The sequence below is a fragment of the Prunus avium genome, chromosome 6 (assembly GCF_965620075.1).
Source record: "Prunus avium chromosome 6, drPruAviu1.hap1.1, whole genome shotgun sequence".
NCBI lineage: Eukaryota > Viridiplantae > Streptophyta > Magnoliopsida > Rosales > Rosaceae > Prunus > Prunus avium.
In genome coordinates, this window is record NC_142289.1 from 7355746 (window position 1) to 7379921 (window position 24176).

A 24176-nucleotide genomic window follows, 5' to 3' on the forward strand; every position below is an offset into this window, starting at 1 on the left:
TATATTATAATCTTTGAGCTTGATTTGAAATCTTTCATGAATGTGCAAAGCATGTTATAGTTCTAGTTGGTAAGGAGGAGGCTTTGCAATGAATGTCTCACGGATTGAATATATCATCTTGGTAGCCTTCGTATGAAGTATACATAGGTTAGGTCAGTTGGAGAGGGCAATAAGCTCACCCCCTTGCACCCAAGTTCGAATCTCCATTTTCATATATTAGATTAATTTAGAGTAATATAGACTATCGATTGTATAAATACATAAAGTAAATTTGTAAAACTTTATATTGTTTTCTTGGTAAAGTGGGGCAGTAAAACTTGAAATTTTTGTATTAAAAAAAAAACAATATTTTATATTTGGGTTAAATACCTTTTTGGTCAATAGGTTTTACATGAAAATTCAATTTGGTCACTGAGACAAAAATTTATAAACATTCCTTTATCTTTCGTTAACTTCCATTAAATGCAGTTTTTATTTATATTTTTTTTAGGAAGCACGATTAGTCTTTTTATTCTAACTCAATGAGTTAAGGGATATTGTACTATTAGGGTTTAACAAATTGGGAAAAATCTTATGTTGAAATCGAAATTGTGAGGTTATGGTAACGGATTGGATGCTATATTGAAACATGAATTGATTGAGTGAGAACCGCATTGTGACTTCAAAAAGCAAGGAGACGTAATCAAGGGGATAAAGCGCCAAAATATATTCGTAAGTTGTTGATTTCATTTTGTTAAACCATAATACCACAATATACCATACTTGTTGAGTTAGAGGAAGAAAAATGAAGGTGTTTCCTAAAAAAAAAAACTACATTTAATGGAAGATAATAGAATGCCTACAAATTGTAAACTACAGGAAACACAGTGATCAATTTGTCTAAAAAAATTTCTTAGTGACCAGATTAAATTTTTGTGTAAAACTCAATGACCAAAAAAGTATTTAACTCTTTATATTTTAAGTTTGTTTTGTGAAGGGTATTCTAGTTCATAGTCAAGACCCAGCCCAATTTTGATAGTAAGCCTTTTTGTTAAGCCCAATAGCTGTGAACAAAAGATGTTGAACCCATCATGCTTCGTCTACTCCCATCTTCAAACCTAAGGCCCTCCTCAAATTTGGACTAGGGAGCTTGTTTGAAATGCCTCTGAGTAAAGATTAGGCAATCCTCAAAACCTAGTTTTGGGTGGGCGATCAATGTTCAAGGTTGGCAATTTCTCTCATTAATTTTAGATCCACGATGACATACATATGACATTGCTCGTTTCTTCAACGTTAGATTCCAATTTGAAATCCCTTTTAATATTAAAAATATTTTCCAAATTAGAGAAATGATCATATCTCAAAGCCATTATGTATTATCATTTTAGAATTGTGTTTGAAGATGAAATGTTTTTATATGTTAATTTTTTGTTCCTTACGTATATTCATCACATGAATAACACGTGATAATATTCATCAAACAAATAACACGTGATAATATCCGTAATGTGACGTGATAACATTCGTGTATCTACCATTGTACCAATCTATCACCATGTAATAATTGTTTCGAATGTGAAAAAAATCAAAACATCACCATTCCCCTTTGTCTCATTTCATTTATTTAATTTTGAGTGAATGGACTTTAAAGTTTATCAACATTCCCATGTTCAACAAAAAAAAAAAAAAAAACTTTTTTTTTTTTTTTGGGTGAAAACCAAGGTATCCCCCGCGCGATTGCGGGGACTAACCCTCGAGGTACTGTCGGGCGCAAAACGGGGACCTCTCCCAACAAAGTCTGCTCTATTCGCAAGCGCCTGGGATCGAACCCAGGACCTCTTGTTTAAAGGATCCAAGCCCCTTCATTTCATAACATATGACATAACATCTCCGACGCTCTTCACGAGAGTATAATAACGTGCGTCACATCCACACAGATCTGATTGCCCCCTACAATCCAACGGCCAGGAACTCTCATCCCACAACACATCATTTCTCTCTCTTCAAAAAACCGAAACAAATAAAAAAACAAAAAAATCAACGGCCGACTGGTGCTGAGTCTGCTGACGTATCAGGGACTCTGCTTCTGCTTCCCTCCTCTTTTCTCTCATCTGCTTAGATCTCACTCTCCTCTTTCCTGATCTGGTATCTCTTCTTCTTCCTCAAATCAATTTTCACCTTTTATTTTTCGCTCTCGTTGGTTTTTTCAAAGATTATTTGTTCCGCTTTTGTGTAATTATTCACCGGGAAGCAGTTTTTTTCTGTCTAGGGTTTATTCTTGCTGGTAATTTTTGTGGCTTTGGGAATTTTTTGCCATGGCTGCTCCACCTGCTAGAGCTCGAGCCGATTACGATTACCTCATAAAGCTCCTCCTGATCGGCGACAGCGGTACGATTTTACATTTCTACCCTCCCATTTGTTGTGATCTCATGGACTGGAATGTGTTATTGTCACATCATTTGATCATTTATATTGATTCGGAATTTGACGTGCATATTTCAGATGTTTACTGTTTTGTGTTTCCTTTTTCTCTTTGGTAAATCGTATTTGGGTTGCTATTGATTCCAGATATATTTTTGTTTTGCGTCATATTAGATGAAATGGAAGTTTTGGGTCACCGTGTGGTTAGCCTCTTCATTCTGAATAGGTGGTCTGAGTTGTTAGGTTTGCTCTTAATTTAGTTAATTGAAGTTCTAGTTTAGCTTCCTTTGGGTCAGCATTTCACGTGATGTCTGTATTTCAGGTCTATTCTACATGAATTTTCAAAATAATCCCATTTGTGTTCGGGGACTATCTGAGTTCGAGCTATTTTATAAGATGAATTCCGTTTTCTTAGGACTCAACTTAGCATAATTTCTTTGATAATGTTTTCCGGGGCAATTTTTATCAGTGGATAACTCTTAGAAAGTATTGCTAGATTGCACTTTACCATTGAGTGACTCCTGCTAGGGAGCAACACCTTGGGGAGTCTCCTGCAACACATGCATGTTTGAGACCCCACTTCAATCCAGAAACTTAAACTTATGGTGTAGCCTAAACCCATTAGCTGTTTGAAGCGGTGTCTTAAACGTGTATATGTTGGTCTATTGATATTTCCCAAGGTGTAGTTTCATATAAAACCTTGGACGTTTCCAATTTTAGGTGAATATTTGTTGTATGCTATTTATATTGTTTTGGTTAATTCTACTTTCTGTCATCTGGCGTCATATGATTTGATTATTTTCAAATGCCTGTCCAGCGTTACTAGTGTCAGATGACAAGTACCACATTTGATTATTTTTCAATGATTTGATTATGGATATTGAGCATGCCCACATTTGTATTTATGTTTTCTTGTATGTACCACAGCCATTAGTTTGAGTTTAATTTCCCTTTTCTTTTTCTTTGTTATGCAACTTTGCAGGTGTGGGTAAGAGTTGCCTTCTTCTGCGTTTCTCTGATGGGTCCTTTACAACTAGTTTTATTACAACTATTGGGTAGGTATTTTCTGTGCATGACTGTAGTAAGGGTTTTGTTCTTCCTCCCTTCTACAACTGCTTCTGAATCTTGCTAGGTTGTAATTCTTTGACAGTATTGATTTCAAGATAAGGACCATAGAGCTTGATGGGAAACGAATTAAGTTGCAAATTTGGGATACTGCTGGTCAAGAACGGTTTCGGACAATTACAACTGGTTAGTTCTGTGGCGTTAAAGTGTTTTTTTGGTTGAATTTGAATGTGTAACCATTCTCCCACTTTCTCCTAAATGCTAGTTTGAGTATATGATGCTTGCAACCTTGCCCATCAAAGATGCACCTTCATAAAGGAGGAACTATAAAAAAAAAATTGCATATTAATGTTTTAAAGTTAGATGAATGTATTAATGTTCCTAGGTTTGCACTAGTCTGCCAACAAGACCTCTTACAAAAACCCTAATACTTTGACTAGACGGGTCTGTGGTCTAACTTTAAGATATTGCCATATTTTCTATATGGGTGGTTTACAGTTCTCTGAATGTCAAAGGTCTTATAATTGTTCCAGGGTCTCTCTGTTGCCTTATTGCTACAGTTGTGAGACATGCATGGAAGAAATATGTAGACCTGATGGTTAGGGGCCATTTCAGTTCGTTGGTTATAATACAAAATTTAGTTTTGTGGGTGGGCACATCAGATTATCAGATTTGAACCTGGGTCTCAGCTCATAAAGCTGTTAACGAAGCTGACATCTCATATTACCTCTTAGATTGGTTTTTCTAATCTTGCGTTCATTTCCTAAATTTTTTCAAAGCATTCCTAATTATTCTTTGTCTCTGCAGCTTACTACCGTGGAGCCATGGGCATTTTGCTCGTGTATGATGTCACTGATGAGTCATCTTTTAACAGTAACTTCTTTATCACTTACATCACCCTGTGCTTATATTCATCATTTGTCAGTTTCCTAGCTTTATAGAACTTTATTTCTGTGGATTTTATTAAAGTGAAGAAAGTACAATTGCCTGATATTAAGATTATTGTGGATTTTGTCTGTTGATTGTATGGATGTGATTCATTCTTTAACTGGGAATATTTTTTTTAGTTGTTGGTTATTACATATACATGGTAATGAATCTAATTTCTACCTGCATACAGACATTAGGAATTGGATTCGTAACATAGAACAGCATGCTTCTGACAATGTCAACAAGATCCTGGTGGGTAACAAGGCTGACATGGATGAAAGCAAAAGGGTTTGTTCCTATCCCTTCTCTCTGTTTTCTTGTTTATGGGCGTTTCTGGTTGGTGCATATTTGTGTGCTATGTGACTTGGTGATCTTCAATCTTTACTTGACAAGTTACATTTTTCAGGCTGTCCCCACTTCGAAGGGTCAAGCACTTGCTGACGAGTATGGCATCAAATTCTTTGAGACAGTGAGTTTCTCATGGTGTCTTCTAACTTACAAAGTAGTTGGTTTTTTCCTATTTGCTGAAAATACTGTGTATTACAGAGTGCAAAGACAAATTTAAATGTGGAGGAGGTCTTCTTTTCAATAGCTAGGGATATCAAGCAAAGACTCGCGGATACTGACTCGAGGGCTGAGGTATGATTATTTTGAATGGTTCATGTCACTTATATTACTGCCTTTCCCTCCTGATACATATGTAGCTTGGTTTCCTGTGTATAACTAAATTATTAGTGTCTGTACGATGTTTTTAATTTAACATATGAAAATATACAATATCTGTTTTTTTTTTCCTTCTCTTTTTCTCTGCTGTACGTTGGAGCCCTATTTCATCTCCCTTTGTTTTTCTCTCTTCTGGCGTAAAGAAACTATTTCTGTTCAATAATTTAATATCAAACTGTGTGGTGGGGGCATAGACCAGTTGGTAGTCACCCTCTAAAGTGTTGGCCTCTGGTCCAAATCCGTCCCCTTACAATGTTTGAAATTTGCTTTCTTTGAAAATTATTGAGTATTGAGTCTTGATACCAATTTTGAGTTGGTTGCCAACCGTTTGATTAAACCCCATCTTTCATCTTCTAGTCTGATATATACTGAGTCTTTACTTTTTTTGAATTTTGGCAGCCTCAGACAATCAAGATTAACCAACCAGATCAGGGAGCCGGGGCTGCTCAAGCTGCCCAAAAATCAGCTTGCTGTGGTTCTTAAGAAAAGTGTGTTGAACATGATATGCTGGGTAAATGTTTAAGACAACGCAAACACTCTGCTGGGGGAAAAACTGATTTGTCACAACTATGTTACTTGTGCTTGTATCGCTTTCTTTTATCATTATTTTATAACTACTACTGATTTGGGTGTGAATGGTAGATCCTCATATTTTGGGAAGTCAATTATATGTTAGTTGATTTTTCATGAAAGTTTATCTTCTTGAGCATATATAAACAGAGAAGTTGATGCCTTCTTTAATAGTGAAAGTGGCCTGTCTCATCCCTTATACAATTGTTTCATAGCTTTGTTGATGCCTTTTGGGAGCTGCATTTTATTTAATGCTTTGGCATGAAGGTTCCTTTACGGCTCCTTTTGGATCTTGGAAGAAGCAAGGGGAAGGAAAATTTCTCCTAAACTGCATAAAGTGACTGACTTAACTAAGCATTTTAATATTTCCATCCCCTTTCGTTCATTCTTAGAAAGTGAGATAGGAGTTGACTGACCATTGCTAGTATAGTTGATGGTTCCAAACCATTGATAGCTGTGGAAAACCACTGTGACGCCGAATCCAATCAATGGTTAATAGTCGCCTAGTCGCCTACATGCGTCGACGCTTGTTTTTTTGTTGTTCTGGCTGTAAATAGCTCAGATCCGGTGTGCAAGATAGGGTTCTTGTGTTTCTGTGTGAGCCTGTGAAAAAGGTAGAAGTGAGGCTAGCTCATCATAACTCTATTCCATATTGTCTTGTTTGAAACGTTCTGAAACAGATGTTGTAAAGCCTCATCTTATCCCTATGTCAACATCTATGTTTTCTTGTCTGAAATGCTCCCAAAAATCGTTGTATTGCTGTTGCCTCACACTCTCCGGTGCTAGTTTTGGTGCATTTAGCATGAACCACACAGGTTTCAGCACTGCTATGGTCAAAGTGGGTTACATATAAAGCGTCCTAATGCTGCTGATAATGTATTCTCTTTTAACTGTTTACCAAAATTCTTGTCTACAAAACTGGCATCAAATCAACTTTGCTTGATTTGGAGGGTTTGAGGACGTGGGGGTACCTTCTGGTGTGTAGCCCATAGGGCTGATAAACTTCCACTACGCTAAAAGCTGCCTTGTTTTGTTGTTTTTTTTTTGGGAAAATTGACCAAAAGTTTAATAATGCAGTTGATAATTGATGGGCCACGGCCACTGAAAAAAGAGCAAATAAAGTAAAAAAGGAAAAAAAGAGTGGAGAAATCTATCTCATTACAGATTCAGTGATTGCCTTCAAGGGAGTTTTTGCTTCTGATCACTTTTCAGCAGCTTTAACTAATTATGGTCAATACAAATTGAAAGGTGATGGATTCCACCAATTAAACCCTTTCTTTTTCTTTGAAAATCCTCATTTTTATCTTAAAAATCTCTTTTGGTAGTTTGACCATATAAAGCAGAGTCTCATTCTGCAATGTGGAACCACTTTCAATGTCCCCAGTGCAACGCCTGACAGATACAAAAGCTACCATACGTAGGCACAAATAATTGAATTTTTTTTCCCATTATAGTTCATCATCCAAAAGGAGACTATGTAAAACAAATGCCTTACTGGATGATGCAGTAGTTCCTCCTGAATCCATTACAATTAGTGATAAGATAAGAGGAAGTAGACTAAGATGTTTTTGTTATATTGACAATCGAACATTTCGATAATGCTCGAAATTTGAATAAGAATGGTTAGATTAACAATAAAACAAACAACATATCGTGTTAGATTGTGTGACAAGAGAAATTTTTCGTGGCCGGAATAATACATGAAAGTTTTCATGGCTGTGATTCTTTTGGGGTAGATTTGTTCAGAAATGGATCTTACTCAGATGCCACTGCCATATATTCTGGATGCTGCTGTCATTCAGTAGTGGCACTTCTGATTGGAAAGAGGAAAATAAAAGAAGTTGTCTCATGTCTGGTCTTATAAGCAGCTTAATGCCATGGTCTGCCTGCCATCAAGTTTCCAGCCAAGTCTTGTTGCCTACTCAGATGCTACTGCCCACTGCCATCAAATTCTTTCCATATGCTAATATCTATAGCTGATGATGCAACAGAAAATGTGGGCTAATGGGTAAGTTGTCATCATTATGAGCTTAAGTGCCAGAAAAATTCCATGACGTGGGAAACAGAAGAGTACAAGTAAAAATCAGGAGGAAGAATTGCAAGCTAGTGGATGGCTTTACAGTTAAAGATCAAACTGAATCAGCCTTTATCACCAAATGGAATATAAATCTAATTCAGTTGCTGGTGGTTTTGTGTTTCCTTGTTCAGTTTTGACAAGAATTTGATGCTTACAAACAAGAGAGAGAGAGGTATATTTCCTATTTGTGTGATATGTGTGTGTGTGTGTGTGTGTGTGTGTGTGAGAGAGAGAGAGAGAGAGAGAGAGAGAGAGAGAGAGAGAGAGAGAGGGAGGGAGGAAGATCAATACTTTCAAGATTCTTGAGTTAAAACTGCATAATTTTGAATGCTGCTGAGCTCTCTGGTGCATGTGGAGACCACATAGCATGAGAAATCTCAACTGCAACATTCTCTTTTGAACTAGAAACCATGTGTTGAGTGTTCTTTTTTGTAGCCCAAGTGAACCAGAATGTTAATTAGATCGAAGTCAGTATCTATGTCAATTTTCTGAAAGATATTTGAACCTAAACTCCCTCATGCACAAAACAAAAAAAGAAGAAAAAACCAACCCTCATGTAACCCTAATCTCTGTGTAGCACTAAAATAAGCAGAAGATTTTGAACCACATCATCCACATTATTTCGCATAATCGTTGAGTGGGCCCTGGACCCACAATCTCTAAACTACATGACCTAATGGATTCCAGATAGGAATTGGTTTAGCCATTTAGCCTTAATACTAGTGCCTAGTCTACAGATGAATCATGTCTAAAAAAAGCACAAGGAAACAAACCATTTAAAGTGTTAAAAAAAACAAAGAATAGTGGGAACTTGGGTGCTCATAGTTTTTTACTGTAAAAACTGGCCTTTAATGCAAGGGTTTGTAACTCAAGTGGTTAAGAGCATTTATCAGTGCACCCTAAGTTCTAAGTTCAATCCCCCCTCCCCAATATCTCGCTTGTATTAAAAAAAAAATGGCCTTTTCTTAAAACCACCAAAACAGAATCTACATTAATTCAACTTCCAAAAGCATTAGAGCTTCTGGTTTTCTGCTGATCAGCATTATGTCACCTCCTCCAGCAAGTGCTGGAATTTGGTATGTTTAGAGAACAAATTCGAGGGCGTTAACATGGATGAGGCTGAGAATCAATCACCTATGTTGGAGCCTAATATGGGAATCTGGTTGATATGAATTCTGTTATACTTTTTTTTTTCTGTCTTCAGTCATTCTAACGTAAAAGCAAAAGACAGGGTTTTCAAGTGCGCAAAAAATGTGTGGCAATATTCTTTTCTGATCTAGTAATTCATGTGCAGATATGGGATTTGCGTACACGGATCCAAAAGAATGGTTTTCGTCGAACTGTCTAAAACAACGTTTCTAGACATCCAGAAAAAGGAACTCCACTTGAGCTACCTCTACACCCATGCAAAGATACCCAAATACTTAATTGGAGGCACTAAGAGAGACTTTAGGCTTTATTATTGGAATAATTAGTAGTCTAATTACTAAACAAATCACAGAATACACTTGTATCGAATGTTTGGTTAAAAGGGTTTTCAGCTAAAATTATTTTTATTTACTAGGTTAGTGGGTTTCCTGTAATTTTAAGTACAGATTACCATGTATTTAAGCAGCACCCTGGGGAATCTGGCAGTTTGTGTGGCAAGCTTCTAATATAAAAAGGGTTGAAGCTAGACACTCTCATCAGCTTCCTTATCTAGGAGAAGTCTGCATTTTGACAGTTAAAGGAAGAGGTTAAGTGGGAGAATATATCTACACAAAAATGAGCAACTTTGGACATGGATTGCTTGAAAGAGTCAAGGCTGCCAAGCCTTTCTTTGCTGTTATTTTCTTGCAATTTGGGCTTGCAGGCATGGATATTCTCTCCAAGGCTGCACTAAACCAGGGGATGAGCAACTACGTGCTCGTTGTCTACCGCCACGTAGCTGCCACTGCTGTTGTTGCTCCTTTCGCGCTGATCCTGGACAAGTCTCTGATTCTCTCTCTCTCTCTCATTCATTAACATTATGTGTTAAGAAAGATTTTTAGTGACTAAAACAGTGTTTTTGATCTTGAACAGAAAAATAAGACCGAAGATGACGCTTCCAATCTTCATCAAGATAATGCTGCTCGGCCTACTGGAGTAAATTTCTGAATTGCTTGCTATACAAGGTTTCTCCTAAGTTTCCTGTAACCATTTCTTATCTCCCTCTGTGTCTCTTGGCAGGCCAGTTATTGACCAAAATTTGTATTTCATGGGAATGAGGTACACAACAGCAACGTTTGCAGCAGCTATGTGCAACATTCTCCCTGCCCTTACTTTTGTAATGGCTTGGATTCTTAGGTAACAAATGTGATGATAATTATTCCTTAATTGTCTTTAAAGGGGGTTTTTTTTTTTTCTTTCAGGCCGGGGATTATATAACCATTTGTTATCTTTGTGCTCTCAGGCTTGAGAAAGTAAAGTTGAAATGCATCCGTAGCCAAAGTAAGGTGTTTGGGACTGCAGCAACAGTTGCAGGTGCCATGATCATGACACTGGTAAAGGGGCCCCTGTTAGATTTGTTTTGGACCAGGGGAACAACTAGCCATGAACAGCAAACAGGTGGGGCTGTAAGCCTCCAAAGCTCAATCAAAGGTGCCGTAATGATCACAGTAGGCTGCTTCTGCTGGGCCTGTTTCATGATTCTGCAGGTGATTGTTTAAACAAAGATTCTTCATATGATTGGTTGATAGTCTCCTAATAATTTTATCAGTAATTAATACATTTTATATGTCTCTGTAGTCAATCACATTAAAAACATACCCAGCTGAGCTCTCCCTTTCAGCTTGGATATGCCTGATGGGCACACTGGAAGGAACTGCTCTAGCGTTGGTGATGGAAAGGGGAAACTCTGCCGTTTGGGCTATCAAATGGGACACAAAGTTATTGGCAGCTTGCTACAGTGTAAGAATGCTAAGCTACTAATTGGAATTTTTTTACATTTTGGGTTTTTTCTACCTGAAGATTGAAATCTTAAACTGGTTTTTAAGCCAAAGGGTTTTAAATTCTTCAGCTCTTTATGTTTATTTACACTTAAATATGGATGCAGGGCGTTTTCTGTTCGGGGCTAGCTTATTACATTCAAGGAGTTGTGATGAAATACAGAGGCCCTGTGTTTGTGACAGCTTTCAGTCCCCTAAGCATGGTTATTGTTGCTGTCATGAGCTCCTTCATTTTGCGCGAGCAACTGTATCTGGGAAGGTATCTGTCGTATTAAATCCACCATAAACCATGCTCTTACATAAGTAAGAAACTTAGCTAATTTGATCATTTTACAGGCTACTCGGTGCTGCAGTCATAATCGTCGGCCTATATATGGTTGTATGGGGGAAAAGCAAAGATTACAAGTCTGAAACCCCGACAATCGAAGAGCAAGTAGCATCAACGAAACAAGCACAAGCAAAGGAAAATCCCAATCTTCAGGCCATCACGATTGCATCGTCTGGCGAATGAATTGTAACGAATGACCAAATGACCAAATGACTAGAGGAATCTAATATCTTCATAAATTTTTGCTTTCCTCATTTCTTTCATCATCCACAGTTCCTAAAGATAACAATAGTCATAAACATTGCAGGATACTTAATTAAACATGATGTATGCGTCACCTTGGCCCAAATGTGATGCAAGGAAAATGACAATAGAAAGAAAAAAAAGAAATTATGTCCAATAGTCTGAGCAACCTACTTTGTTACACTCTGTGACTTGGTATGTATGATGTCAAAATCAGGCATGACAACAATAAGCCCATCACATGGTAGTAGACTGCTGCACTGAATGTAATAACATTAAGAAAGAGAAACATTCTTTCAGAAAACAAGTAACAAAATATCTTAAATTTCATTTCCTTCAAGACCGTTACAAACTACAACCTGTCATCATATATCCAACGATCAAGAACAGAGGCTCTATTCTAAGAGCATAAGGTTCATCACAGAGATTTACAATAACACATTTTCCTTCACATAACTACCCCGAGCCCGAGCCCTTGTGTTAGTGGTGAAGCCACCGTCAACGAGTACCGAGTTATAGCCAAAAAAGATTACTTGTATGCACAAAACAAAGATGATCCTGCCTTGCAATTCCAACAAGCTTGCTTCATGAAAATTGCTTCCCCTCATCCTTGCCATATATACGCTGAAGTTCACGTGTTGCTGCCAAAAAGGATTCTGAAATGGAGACACAGGAGCAAGCATGAGAAGATGTCCATATAATAGAACAGTTATATCAGACAAAAGTGGAAAACTTGGAGTGAGACATTGTTTAGGGGAAAGGCACCAACAGTAATAAAGAGATCGTTTGCATCACCTTTCCAAAGACGGAAGGATTTCTGATTGATAGGTGAACCAGTAATGGTCTGAATAACTTCAAACAACATATTCTGGGGTGTGCTCCTGAGCTCTTGTACAATCCCATAGATAGTCTTCCCATTCTCAAAATATATGTGATTATTTGGGTGTTTTGTTTTGCAACCAGCATGACGCTCAAATTCATATGCATTGATTACCTAAAAAGCAGTGGTAAGCCCGGTGGGTCATCAGATTGGGGATCAAACTTCCCTTGATTTGAAAAGCAAAAACTGAACAAACTCACCTTGGAGAAGTTGCACGACTGACAGCCACATAGATACCCAGAACCTTTAATCACACCCTGCAGCTCCTTCTAAAATGCATATGAAGAATAGATATAGATGTGTCACCGAAGATATGCTAATCTGAAATATGAATGCATGAAAACTAGGATTTACCTCCCGTGACCAGGCAGTATACTTTACAGGAACTCCATCCAGCATACCAGTTGATAGCAAACTTCGCACATTTGAAGGGAAGTTGTTTGGAGGAACCTTCTTAGACATTTTTTGTTCAACTTTCTTTTTAGAAATATTTTCATTTCCAGCAGTTATATGAGGTAAATTGACAAATGCATCAGCATTTGATTTGCCCAACTCTTTCTCATTCATAGCTTCTGTTTTTGGAAATGGTTGACCCATAAGAAGTTCATAACCAGAGATTGCCGAGGTATGTGCATCATCATCATCATATCCGCCAAAGGATATGATAGTACTTTCTCGGTTGTTATAAGAGTGACCAATTGACAACATATTGCTGTCACCCTTGCTGTAGGCATGACCCATTGATATGGTACTGTCTTCCCCTTTATTGTAGATATGACCAATAGAGATGATATTATTGTCACCCTTGTTGAATGTCTGACCCATTGATAGGGTGTTATTACTCTCCTTGTATGTTTGACCAATTGATATGTTTTCATCCCCTTTGTTAAAGGGTTGTCCCATTGATATGAAATTGTTATCTGCCCTGTTATAGGTATCACTCATAGATATGAAGCTGTCATCTCCTTTCTTATAAGCGAGACCCATTGATGCTGTGTTGTCATCGGCCTTGTAAACATGAGCTGCCAAGATGGCATCATTATCCCCCTGATTATAAGCATGTCCAATCGAAACAGGCATGACATTCTCAGAGTCCTTTACCTCACTAACTTTGACTTTTCTAAACCCACCATAATTAGGACTTGTTCTAGGATCTTCCAGTGTATGCGACATGGATAAACCAAATGAGGAATCATTCCCAAACAGATCCTCATTAACTTTTCTAGCCAAGTTCATCTTTTCAGTTTCAGCTGAGGGAATGTTTCTATCATCAAAATTCACAGCTCGGTCTGTTTCAGAATCAAATAACCTTTCAGTGAAATGGCCAGAGAATGAGTGAAAACTGGGAACATTCCCCCATGGAGAAACATTTGCACTTAACATTCCTGAAAATAGATTGTTGTTTGGAACTTCAACAGCCTGTTTTTTGTTGGGGAATAGCTCTACCTCAGGGCCATCCATGAACCACTGATGAGAACGCTTAGGTTCAATCCTAGAAGAATTATCATACAGCGCCTCACCTTCATTTAAACAGCCGGTACCCTTTGGCATCCAAAATCCCTGATTCTGAAAAGACTATCACAATTGACTACTCAGAAAGATGTCTTCACCACTTGGCTAACGTATATACATTATACAGACATACCAAAACTTAATGCTCTATTTTCAGTATAAAAAACACAAACTAATACCAATGTACCCTTGAGACCATAGCCATATGCAATAACCCGTCATTACAACTACTTCGCATTTTATGTTTGGTAATAAATAAAAACTGACTCAAAAGCCTTAGCAGACATATATAGCAAACAGAAATGACGAGGACATCTTTGTAAAACCCATTAGGGTTTACAAATGAAAAAGATGGAAGAGGAAATCATTTAATTTGGTCTGTAAATCTGGCAATTTTGTATTCCTGCGATTAGTTTCTAACTTGTTCTCTAATTTTTCCAGATTTTAGTAGGATTTTTAGTTTTTCCAGATTTCAATAGGATTTCTAAGTTTCCTATTTTATTTGGATTAGGAATTCTTTCCTAGAATAGTTTGATTTTCCTTTTCACTCTAGGGTTAGATTATTATAAATACCCCTTCTATGTAATTCATTATGGAGTTGAGTTGTTGAGATATAAAGAAAAGTTTATTTTCCAGAGATTGGAGACTTCATGGTGTGAAGCCAAACCCCTGGAGTGATTCTAGACATATCCTTGTTCTTTCTATTCTCTGTTTTCCATTGTTTTCACTTCCGCTAAATTACCTAAACGCTCAATTCACCCATATCCTACATCAAGAAACCAACAAAAACCTAAACTACCTAAAGCACATTTCCATTAACAAAGTATGCATTCCATGACATTACCAAAACCACATTGCAAAAGCCACATGCAAAAATCCAATTTTGAAAGCCAAACGTCACTAAAGAGACAACAAACATACCATTTTTGTTGCTTCACTTCAAACTCCTCTCCACAGAGGCTGCTGCACTTCCTTTCCAAGGATCCAGTTAAAGAACTATTTACACTCCCTGATACGAATCTCTTTCCACCAACAATGCACATTGACATTCCAATTATAAACACACAACTGCTCAAGATCACACCTTTCTGTACTTAACTTATCTGCCAAACAGAAATAAACAAACAAATCAGAATAAATATACCCACAAGCAATATAAAACAATGATCATACATACACCACAAATATCGTCATGCTCTGTTTGGTAACCGAGAAAATGTTGGAAAACAAAGTGAAAATCGAACTGATATATACCAAGACTATCATTTTTCAAAAACCCAGAATCGAAAACCACTCATGCAATCCCTAATGCAACCAAAGAGAGACTTTAACAGCTAAAAGGTGAGCGAGACTCTTTAACCCTAGAACCTTTACTCTGTAACGCATCATCAAAGCAGTGATATTTTCAATGCGAACCTGAAGTAGAAGCGGTTAATAACCGTTCGATCCGCGGACGGAGATCGATGAACTTCCCGGCGTCGAAGTTACCGGAAAACACGCCGGATACTGTACGGACGGAGATCGTGGCGAGATCTAACAGTGTGAGGGACTTGGATTTTGAGGTTCGAGGGAAAAAAAAAAGATATAAGATGATGTGGTGGTGGGTGCCCTGCACAATCACTATGCCTGGGAATCGCATCGGGACCGTACACGTGGCATTGGAACTCGAACTGTTTGGTACCGGTTGGACTTGGAGCTTGGGGTTGTGAGTCAGAAACACGTGGCGCGATCTCATTGGATTTGTAAGAAAATGGCGGTCCCATGTGTTTTTTTAATATAATTTTTTTGCGGAAAAAGGCAAAAAGAAAACAACTTTGGTGAGTAGTAGCAGCATCACTAATGTACCTTAAAATTGACATTGGAGCTTTGATTTGTTGGGACTTCTGTTTATGTCATTTTCATTGTTATCTAAAACTTGTGGTGTTTGTTGTTGGGATTGGAAACATTTCCATGATAGATTATTGTTGATGAAATAGAAACATCTCCATTATAGGCGGTTCATGAATTAAATAACCCTAAAGCTTTCTATTTAAACATATTTTACATAAACAATTTTCACTTCGAATTGGGTCCCTTCCAACTCTCTTTTGCACTCCTCAACTAACAAATGTGTTTCTTCTTAAATAGAAATATACTAGTCTCTCTGCACGTACTTTCGCGCCTGCAAAAGGCTTTTTTTTAAAAAAATTTAAATTTATTTTAGAATTAAAAAGGTAATGGGTAGTTGTGTTCCATAAAAATAAGATCCATTATCTAATTTTTCTTTTAATTTTAATTTTTTTAAATATGAAAAAGTGTGAATTTATCATATTAATATTTGCATTAACCAAGGGCATTTTCTAGTATTTTGAATGTTTTATCATTTTCTACCTTTTGCTTTATATATACTAGCCTCTATGCATGTGCATTCGCGCCTGCTAGAGGCTTTTTAAAAGAAAAAATTAAATTTATTTTAGAATTAAAAAAGATAATGGGTAGTTGCATTCCATAAAAAGAGGATCCATTATCTGATTTTTCTTTTAATTTTAATTTTTTTTAATATGAAAAAGTGTAAATTTAACATATTATCCTCACTTAATTAATAATTTCAATTCTTAATGTTTGCATTAACCAATGACATTTTCTGGTATTTTGAATGTTTCACCATTCTCTGCCTTTTGCTTTATATATATAGATATAGATAATGATTAGAAAATTCAGGAGCTTCTATAATCAGGGAATTTTGGTGAGGGGGTTCAATGTGGGGTTCCATCCCACCATTCATTCATTTACGAAGTTAACTCCAACACTTTGTCTCTCTTATTGGATGGTGAGATGGACCCCTACATTAAACCCCCTCCTCACCATTATAGCATTTCCGTAGAAGACTATGACTTGAACTTGCCATCTAAAACAAACATTAGCCTCAAAGAGAAACCTTCTGTTTTTTTAAAAGGAAAAATACACTAACTTATGGAAAGGGTGTTGGTTGAGGCCTATACTATAGTGGGCTTAACAAACATGGGTTCAAATAATTTGTTGCAATCTTCATCATAACCTAAGTTTAAAGTTAAAAGTTAACGCATTGTAATATCACGTGACATATCAGCACAATGTTACCAATTCACTTCAATTTACAACAATAAACTGCAAGTTTTCATGCTAACATGATGTGACTTAGAATAGTTTCTCCATAAAATTAGAGTAGAATTGAAGAACTACCCAATCCGAAGTTAATGCCTCCCTACACTCTCTCTCGTTTATACTCTTGGAGTACAATTTTAATAAATATACATTATAATTTGACTGGGATAGAGAGATAGATTTTCCCTAGAATAATAGCCAAGACAGAGAACAAGAAAAGTTGGAAATATGAAAGAATTTCATTAATATACTGTAAAAGCAAACAAAATGGGCAGCAAGGACACTAGAGCCCCCCATCCCAGTTCCCTCGCAGAAACTTTCAATCAAAACTTGTCCTCCTTTTGATATACATTTCAACTTTCTATCAATCTCTGTCTCCTCTTCCCTTTTAAATTTCAAAGAAAGAGAAATTCCTCTACTTAAAAGCTGAACCACCACTTACTGTTGTTAACCAATACCCAAAATCATCAACTTGTACCAAAAGCTGGGTTCAAAAAAGCATCTAATTCCCAGAGATGCAGCCATTTCTTTCTCCATGCCTAAAATTTTTCCCAATCTCATACTTGTGCTTGTGCTTCACTCCTCTGCTCCACCAGCTCACCAACTTAAGTTCATCATCAAAATCTAAGCATGCTTTGAGCTTAAATTTTGCAGTCCCAAGCTGTCAAAAAAAGCCAGATCATAGGGATGCAAACAACTTCTGCTTTTGTCAGGTAAGCTGTGATTTTTACACTGACTGGTTCTGCTTTTTCTCTTAAAAAATGTGGGCTGTGTTTGGCAGTCCAAAGCTCAGAACCGTGAGGCGGTGTCTAGGCAGCTTTTGGCTCTGGTGAGTAGCAGAAGCTCTTCTGCTTGGACTTTGGCCACGCATGTTGCCGAAGACTTAAGCATGCAAGACTTGGCTTTGGCTGTGGAAGCTGCTGTTGTGGTCACAGCAGAGTTGGGCCTTTTCTTGTTAGCCAAGTCTAATTGGACTGAAAACAATGAATAGACTGGTCTGTGGTCTGAGAACTTTGATTCCCCTCTCACATAACACATTTGTTTAAGCCCTTCCCCCTTCCATAAAATCCTATCACACCTGTAACATGCACCAAAAAACACATTAGCTTCTCAATAAATTTATTTATTTAACTTTCTCCAAACAAAAGTTCGATCAGTAGAAATTATCCGTACCACATTTACTAATTTCGACCATGACAAACGTAAAATCCACACATAACCAACATGTGATGAGACTTAATAGGGCAAGTGAGAAACTAGAAGAATCCACATGTTATGAGGCAAAAACTTAGTTTTCAGGTTTGGGTTTGGGTTGGTTTCTAGTTTAAAAAAATAGTCCAGAAGATTAAAATAAAAGCAACTTGTTTTGAATATGATATTGCAGTTGCAGACATGGCCGGTCTGTACATGTCATTGTCACATGTTCATTTTTTATACATAGATGAAGGAAACAGGTCTCTGGTCTCACCTGCCGACTCTCTATATTAAACTGTCAACAAGCCATCAGCTTCAACTAATGTCAAAATAAATGATGGCTGATTAGACTATTGATTTCATGCGGGCTGTGGCGGAAATACAAAGAAGTGATATATGTTATTTATTCATTTGGTTTCCCTCAGCTCTCACAGTATTGGTCCCCTGCTTTACTTATTAATGTAGCAAGTAATAGTTAAAGATTATTTGCATAAACTCAGCTTGATAGCAATGTGAAAAGTCGGTTACTAGAAAAAGATAACATAGGAAATGACCCCTGTCGGTTCTGAGGGGATGTTTACACTAATTGAATATGGGGGGGCTTAATAAGTTTAGGTCCAACTAAAGTCAGTCTTAGAAATATTCTCAACGACGTGACCTTATATGAACCACATTTACTGATCACATTATCGATCACATCTCTAATAGAGGCGAAACCCGCTTCAATAGGCCAATCTCACCTCTATTGAAAAGCATATGATGTGGGAAATGTGCAAAGGAAGAAACAAAAATACTGCATATGATTAAAAATTCAAAACCAAACATTATGAAACATATAATTGCACATGTGTGTGTGCGTAATGATGGTGATCACTACTTCTCATTTCAACATGCTCAATGAATGTACAAAAATAAAATTTCTTATAGGAAAACAACCCAATTGGAATCTTACCAGGCAGGAGTGCGTCTCTTCTCTCTAGATTTAGAAGTTTGGACAACATAATGATCAGAATTAGCAAGGTATTTATAGGTTGGAGCAAAACATATCCTCCCTTCCTCCCACCCTTTAAATACTCGACCAGCTTGTTGCTCTATCCTTAGCTGCCAAAATATAACCAAATCCAAGCATGAGATTGAAAGTACAAAAACACCCTTTTCGATTCGGAGTCAACCAATCCAAACATATGTTTGGAAAAACAGTACTTACATTAGTATCTTACCTGATCCCTCTCTAGAAGTGCCTGCCAATCATGCTTCTTTAGTAGCTCATGTGTGTCACCGGAGAAAGCAGCTGCTAGCCGATAATTTAAATCCCCAAGCCAAATAACCTTGCTGTTAATTACAGTAAAGAGGGCAAAAATGTGTTAATTGGAGGATCAAAACAACCATGGTGAACATTAAACAAAACAAGCAAAAGGGGAAAAGAATGACTTACTCATGGTCCAAAATGTTATCAGGAGGAAGTGGTTGTTGTGAGGTTCTATATGAATGTGAAAACCTTGTTTTCTTCAATATTTCCATGACATCTGAGTTTCTTCTCATCTCATCCCCTTCCTTCTCACCAGAAGTTAAGTGGGCACACACAAAGCAAAAGCTTGTTCCATGCAATGTCATGCTGATTGATATTGAACCCTGTTGCACACAAAAAATTATAATGCTTAGAGCTACAAACCTTGCTATAATGCCGTCTTATATGTACCGGTAGTTCTGCCATTTGTACTATCTAACGTTCTATAACGACCAACTAATGCGGGATCCGCAGAAGTACGACAGATTTAGTTGAGATGGTAGAAATAGTTTTATTTATCTAGTAATATGCTACATCTTGCATGCACTTGTGTTATGGCATTACAAGCAGCTAACCTTATTTCCAAGATATCCCATTATGCCTCTACCAACGCACGAGACCTTCATGCTGCTAATGTGCCTACAAAGGTCTGCACGAACCCACACGCACGAGAAAATTCCAACCATCTGCTTGCTTGCTGCTAGGCAGTAACGACTTCGTTGCATTGGACTGCTGCCTGGCCACGAACACGTCAATGGCGGGCTCGGTGAGTTTTCTCCACTTGAAGTCGACGCTGGATTCAAATTCAGCAGTCTTTCAAAATCCGCATTGCCAAGTTCATCTTCTAAAGAGAGCAAGTCGGAGAAGCTGATCCTAGGCTTCATGATGGCCTGCTGGTCAAAATGTGAAGAGTGTTCTGTATGGGTGGCATTGTTGTAATATTGAGAAAGTCCAGGGTCATTCTTGTTCAATGCCTCGCGAATCAGGGAAAGCCACTTGGCAGCTGGACTATTGTCCTCCGCGCCCAATACGTTTCCGGCATTCAGAGGGACAATTTCCTGGAACCTAATTAAAACACACACAAAATCCAAATTAATAAGAACTATATAACTCGTTAAACTGTCTGACTGACAAGAGGACATCACACACGTATACTTATCCACATAACTAAAATTTGCAATGTAAAACAAACAACGTGGTAAACAGAACCTAAGTATAAAAAGAATATTGGATTCAAAAGTGTTTATTATATGATTTCAAGGTTGGACGACTACTCATTGGCGCAAAGTCTCTTCCACATTTAGACTATTACAAAGACATAGAAAAAAACAAGAAAGGGGTCTAATTTAGGATGCAATGCAAAAGCCTAAAGAGAGAGAAATGCAAAGAAAGACCGTTACCCAAGAACATAGATATCTGCCGGCGTTGGGGACCTCAGCCATTCTCTCAAGTTCAAGTCCTCGTGGGGTGATTTCCCTCCAACATTCCAAGTCCCCACGAACATCCTGAAAAACCATCCAACACATACCAAAGACAAAATGACTTCGTTATAGTCAAAACCCAAAAAAATTGTGTAGAAAGAATCATCTTTTCTAAACCAAAGACCTAGTCATGTACAAAAGCATGGAAAACTGAATCATGTATTAGTCAAACTCATTTAAGAGAAAAATTACGGCCACGATATAATATGTAAATGTTTGTCAACGACTTACAGTCACTCACATAAATAATCGAAAGGCACAATTATCCAATCTCTTAAATTGACTATAAAATGTGAAATCAAATTATACCTGAGGTGGAGATTATCAGTGACAGCTGGTGCCTCCACCCCTAAACTTGTTCTTTCCTCCATCAATGTACAACCATCTTCAAAATAATAAATAAAATAAGATTAAAACTCAACTAAAAACCCAAAACAGAAAAAGCACAATAACTTTCAGAAAGAATATAGCAAGAACACCTAGTCAAAAGTGTAAGTTACTGCAACACAATAACTCAACTTAATCAACCTACATCATCCACCGTCCACGTGGCACACCACGAATTGGCTCTGAACCAAACCCCAGGGGACCCAACTGAATCAAGGAGAGCCCATCATAACCTAGTTCGAGTCCAATCAATTAAAACAGAGCCGTGGATCCGATGGCTCAGAGGGATACAGAGGACATGTGCCACATGGAGGGGAAAGAGCCAAGGCAGTACCAAGTACGAATACAGTGCCGTTGCACAGTAAAGTTACCTGAAGAGTCGTCCGGTACGACGACGTAGCGGTCTTGGTCCGAACAGCTCCTCCTTCTGCCAGTCTCGTCTGACACAGTTCACAACAAAAACACCACTTCAGTTCCGATACCCGAAACGAGACGAGAAACACCGAAACAAGAAAAAAAAAACCGAAAAACAAACGAAATCTTACTTTTGAGCGAGTAATCGGAATGAAACTCGTCCGCGCCACTCGGTATGTTGAGCCATTTCCTCGCCACTACTTTCGGCCACGAGGGCTGAGACAAAACATTTCGGGTTTCAGTTTCGGTTGCGGCCCAGCCGATATATTACGATAAACGAAATATTAAATAGCAAAAGATGAATTGGGTACCTTAGAAATCTTGCCACCGTTGGTCCGCATTGCTCCGCCGTCTGATCACCGTCTGAAAATCTGAACGGAGAGGAGGCGAGTTAAGTAGGAAACTTTAAGGTTATCCGAATCTATAACCCACCGATACGTTGTCTATTTTTCAGAGAAAAATATGATTTGGGAAGTGAAAGTCGTCAAGAAAAACAAAATGGGTGCTTTGAAAAAACCATTCTTTATTGACAGATTTTTCCGGCGAGACGGAATATAAAAGAGGTAAAATTAGTGTCAACTGTAGCATTCAACGGCAATATAAAAGACCCAGTTGCAGGGGAAATGGAGACAGCTTAGGAATTATCGTAAGCAAGAAGCGAATGAAAAAAAAATTAAAAGAAAGAAAGAAAGAAAATTTACAATATAAAAGAAGAAAAATGGCTTGGGATATTTAATATATGAGAGAGAGAATAGGCCAGGTTCATCCTTTTTGGTGTGAGGAATATTTCTTTACAGAGAGGAACGACAGAGTGGAGGAGCAAGATTAAACAACAAACCAAAAGGCTCGGCCTTTTTTTTGAGATCTTTAGCCACGGATCAAATCTAACTTAATTAAGTATAAAAAAAGCCTACTTTTTTGAGTTTCCGTCAGGCAGAGGACCAAGTTCAGAGCTTTGTTTTTGGATGTAAAAGTGAGATTTGGACTTCAAGAACCAATATTGAAACCCAGAATCTTTACCCATCTGAGAAATTTGGGATTTGGGATTTGGGTTTTGAATATAGGTCATGGAGTCACAAGATCTTGGTGATCAAAGAGAAATCAATGGTGTAAATAGAGTAAAAACAAATGGGGAACAGAAGAGGAAAAAACAGAGCTTCACAAAAATATTGGGACAATGAAACAGAGTGAGAGAGAGAAAGAGAGAATCATGATCAGTGTATGATTTCTGGGACGTACTATCAAGTGACATTGCTTGATTAGAAATGGGTTTCAGTCACAAATCAGTAATCAAAACAGGCAAACTACAATAATTACAAAGAAACAAAAACAAAAATATTATAAAAAAAAGGTAAAAATTGTGTTTTGGTTTTGGTTTTACTAGATAAATAAGAGTGAGGGGCACTTACAAGAATCGGACAAGAGATGGTGGGTAACTGAGGAAGGTTGAAAAAACTTGAAAAACAGTGCCTTAATCTTCTCTCTGCTTTTATGGAGCTTTCGTTTTCGTTCAGGTAAAGAAGGCAAGTAAGAGACAACTCAGACAAGCCAACCCTGAAGCGTGGGCTTGTTTGCTTCTTTTGGTTGGCTGGAAGAGAAGAGAGAATGCAGAGGAATTTGGGGGCGTTCCTCGTAAAAGCAAAAAGGCAACAGTTTGGTTCTCAAATTTATAAACATTAAGAGAGAGAGAGGCAAAAAAAAAAAAACAAGAAGGCTATCTCTCTCCTCTCGCTCGCAGAGATTTTAGTGAAAGATGAGTGAGACTGGACGAGAGAGGGTGTTCAACTTTGAAGTCCAACTTTCCTAGCTATAGCACTTTTTTCCATCGTGGGTATTTTGGTCAATTTTGTTAAAATATGAATAATGCAATTACCATGTTTAGGGTAATTAAATTTCGATGGCTTTGCCAAATTAGTAGCAAAACACATTGTAGTTTATCCCCTACTCATGGTAACAGATTAACAAGAAGCGGGGAAAACTCATACACACGAATATCATAAGGGTTTGAATACACGACCACTTGAGAGCACATTAAAGGTTTTTTTTTCTTTTTTGTTGGTCGAAATTGCAATTCATTGCAAACCCCAAAAAGGGATAGAGAACAATATAAACAAAGCCGAGCAAAAGCACCGCCCAGAAAGCTAACAGACAACAAACATGAACAAATCTAGCTAAAACCAGTACAGTTAGCATGAAGATCATGTTCCCGAGCCAAAACCTAAAATGTCAAGAGCCAAAGGTTTGGTCCATGGTACCAATTCAACTTTCAATTTCTTCTTTTTATTTCTGGTTTTCCCTCCAAGATGAACTCTTCAATGTCAAGATGCATAATGGTCCAATTGAAATTGGAGTTTAATCACAAATTCTATCTAAATGTTTCCATTGAGATCAACGGGGATAAGCTTGGCACATGGATTATTTGAAGAAAAATAAATTTGGGTGTTCTTGTTAATTATTTCCTTTGTCCTTTTTTTTAGATTAAAAAAATGTGTTAGATAAGATGGTTCAAGTAGGTACATGAGACTTAAGAATCTTTTATCATATAGTACGAATAAGAAAAATAAAATTAAGTAAATCATGTGAGAGGCTAATTTG

At 37.5% G+C, this 24176-nt stretch overlaps 4 protein-coding genes across 5 annotated transcripts; 2 read left to right on the plus strand and 2 right to left on the minus strand.

The window, feature by feature from the left end:
• The first annotated feature begins 1966 nt into the window (after window positions 1–1966).
• Window positions 1967–5810, plus strand: LOC110761007 (ras-related protein RABE1a). The gene is made up of 9 exons (XM_021963380.2): window positions 1967–2124; window positions 2249–2367; window positions 3383–3455; window positions 3551–3651; window positions 4273–4338; window positions 4586–4683; window positions 4802–4864; window positions 4942–5034; window positions 5518–5810. The coding sequence occupies exons 2-9, from the start codon at window positions 2295–2297 to the stop codon at window positions 5599–5601; spliced, it is 651 nt and encodes a 216-aa protein (XP_021819072.1). The 5' UTR covers window positions 1967–2124; window positions 2249–2294; the 3' UTR covers window positions 5602–5810.
• Window positions 5811–9391: 3581 nt separating this feature from the next.
• Window positions 9392–11313, plus strand: LOC110761009 (WAT1-related protein At2g37460). Its single transcript, XM_021963385.2, has 7 exons — window positions 9392–9735; window positions 9827–9889; window positions 9974–10090; window positions 10197–10440; window positions 10532–10693; window positions 10839–10990; window positions 11068–11313. Exons 1-7 carry the CDS (start codon window positions 9530–9532, stop codon window positions 11240–11242), a joined length of 1119 nt encoding a protein of 372 aa, XP_021819077.1. The 5' UTR covers window positions 9392–9529; the 3' UTR covers window positions 11243–11313.
• A 297-nt stretch (window positions 11314–11610) lies between these two features.
• Window positions 11611–15269, minus strand: LOC110761008 (uncharacterized). Of its 2 annotated transcripts, none has more exons than XM_021963382.2 (6): window positions 15111–15269; window positions 14616–14797; window positions 12537–13748; window positions 12383–12451; window positions 12098–12296; window positions 11611–11958 (listed from the first exon to the last, which is right to left on the minus strand). In XM_021963382.2, the coding sequence occupies exons 2-6, from the start codon at window positions 14616–14618 to the stop codon at window positions 11888–11890; spliced, it is 1554 nt and encodes a 517-aa protein (XP_021819074.2). In that variant the 5' UTR covers window positions 14619–14797; window positions 15111–15269; the 3' UTR covers window positions 11611–11887. The 2 variants fall into 2 exon arrangements, with proteins under 2 accessions (XP_021819074.2, XP_088111265.1); XM_088255139.1 differs by having other exon boundaries at window positions 12537–13757.
• Window positions 15270–17037: 1768 nt separating this feature from the next.
• On the minus strand, window positions 17038–23344 carry LOC110760984 (DNAse I-like superfamily protein). The gene is made up of 11 exons (XM_021963351.2): window positions 22991–23344; window positions 21893–21952; window positions 21713–21797; window positions 21539–21607; window positions 21090–21165; window positions 20700–20804; window positions 19875–20364; window positions 19447–19643; window positions 19232–19343; window positions 18964–19112; window positions 17038–17895 (listed from the first exon to the last, which is right to left on the minus strand). The coding sequence occupies exons 2-11, from the start codon at window positions 21920–21922 to the stop codon at window positions 17607–17609; spliced, it is 1602 nt and encodes a 533-aa protein (XP_021819043.2). The 5' UTR covers window positions 21923–21952; window positions 22991–23344; the 3' UTR covers window positions 17038–17606.
• Window positions 23345–24176: the final 832 nt, after the last annotated feature.

Coding starts and splice junctions, on each gene's coding strand:
- LOC110761007 (XM_021963380.2), top strand. CDS start 2,295: ATGGCTGCTCCACCTGCTAGAGCTCGAGCCGATTACGATTACCTCATA. Junction 2,368..3,382: donor CCTCCTGATCGGCGACAGCG/GTACGATTTTAC, acceptor GCAACTTTGCAG/GTGTGGGTAAGAGTTGCCTT. Junction 3,456..3,550: donor AGTTTTATTACAACTATTGG/GTAGGTATTTTC, acceptor ATTCTTTGACAG/TATTGATTTCAAGATAAGGA.
- LOC110761009 (XM_021963385.2), top strand. CDS start 9,530: ATGAGCAACTTTGGACATGGATTGCTTGAAAGAGTCAAGGCTGCCAAG. Junction 10,441..10,531: donor CCTGTTTCATGATTCTGCAG/GTGATTGTTTAA, acceptor ATGTCTCTGTAG/TCAATCACATTAAAAACATA. Junction 10,694..10,838: donor TATTGGCAGCTTGCTACAGT/GTAAGAATGCTA, acceptor ATATGGATGCAG/GGCGTTTTCTGTTCGGGGCT.
- LOC110761008 (XM_088255139.1), bottom strand. Junction 12,452..12,536: donor ATACTGCCTGGTCACGGGAG/GTAAATCCTAGT, acceptor TATGCATTTTAG/AAGGAGCTGCAGGGTGTGAT. Junction 12,297..12,382: donor AGTCGTGCAACTTCTCCAAG/GTGAGTTTGTTC, acceptor ACTGCTTTTTAG/GTAATCAATGCATATGAATT.
- LOC110760984 (XM_021963351.2), bottom strand. CDS start 21,922: ATGCGGACCAACGGTGGCAAGATTTCTAAG. Junction 20,365..20,699: donor GCAGATATCTATGTTCTTGG/GTAACGGTCTTT, acceptor TGTTTTAATTAG/GTTCCAGGAAATTGTCCCTC. Junction 19,113..19,231: donor CACTTCTAGAGAGGGATCAG/GTAAGATACTAA, acceptor ATATTTTGGCAG/CTAAGGATAGAGCAACAAGC.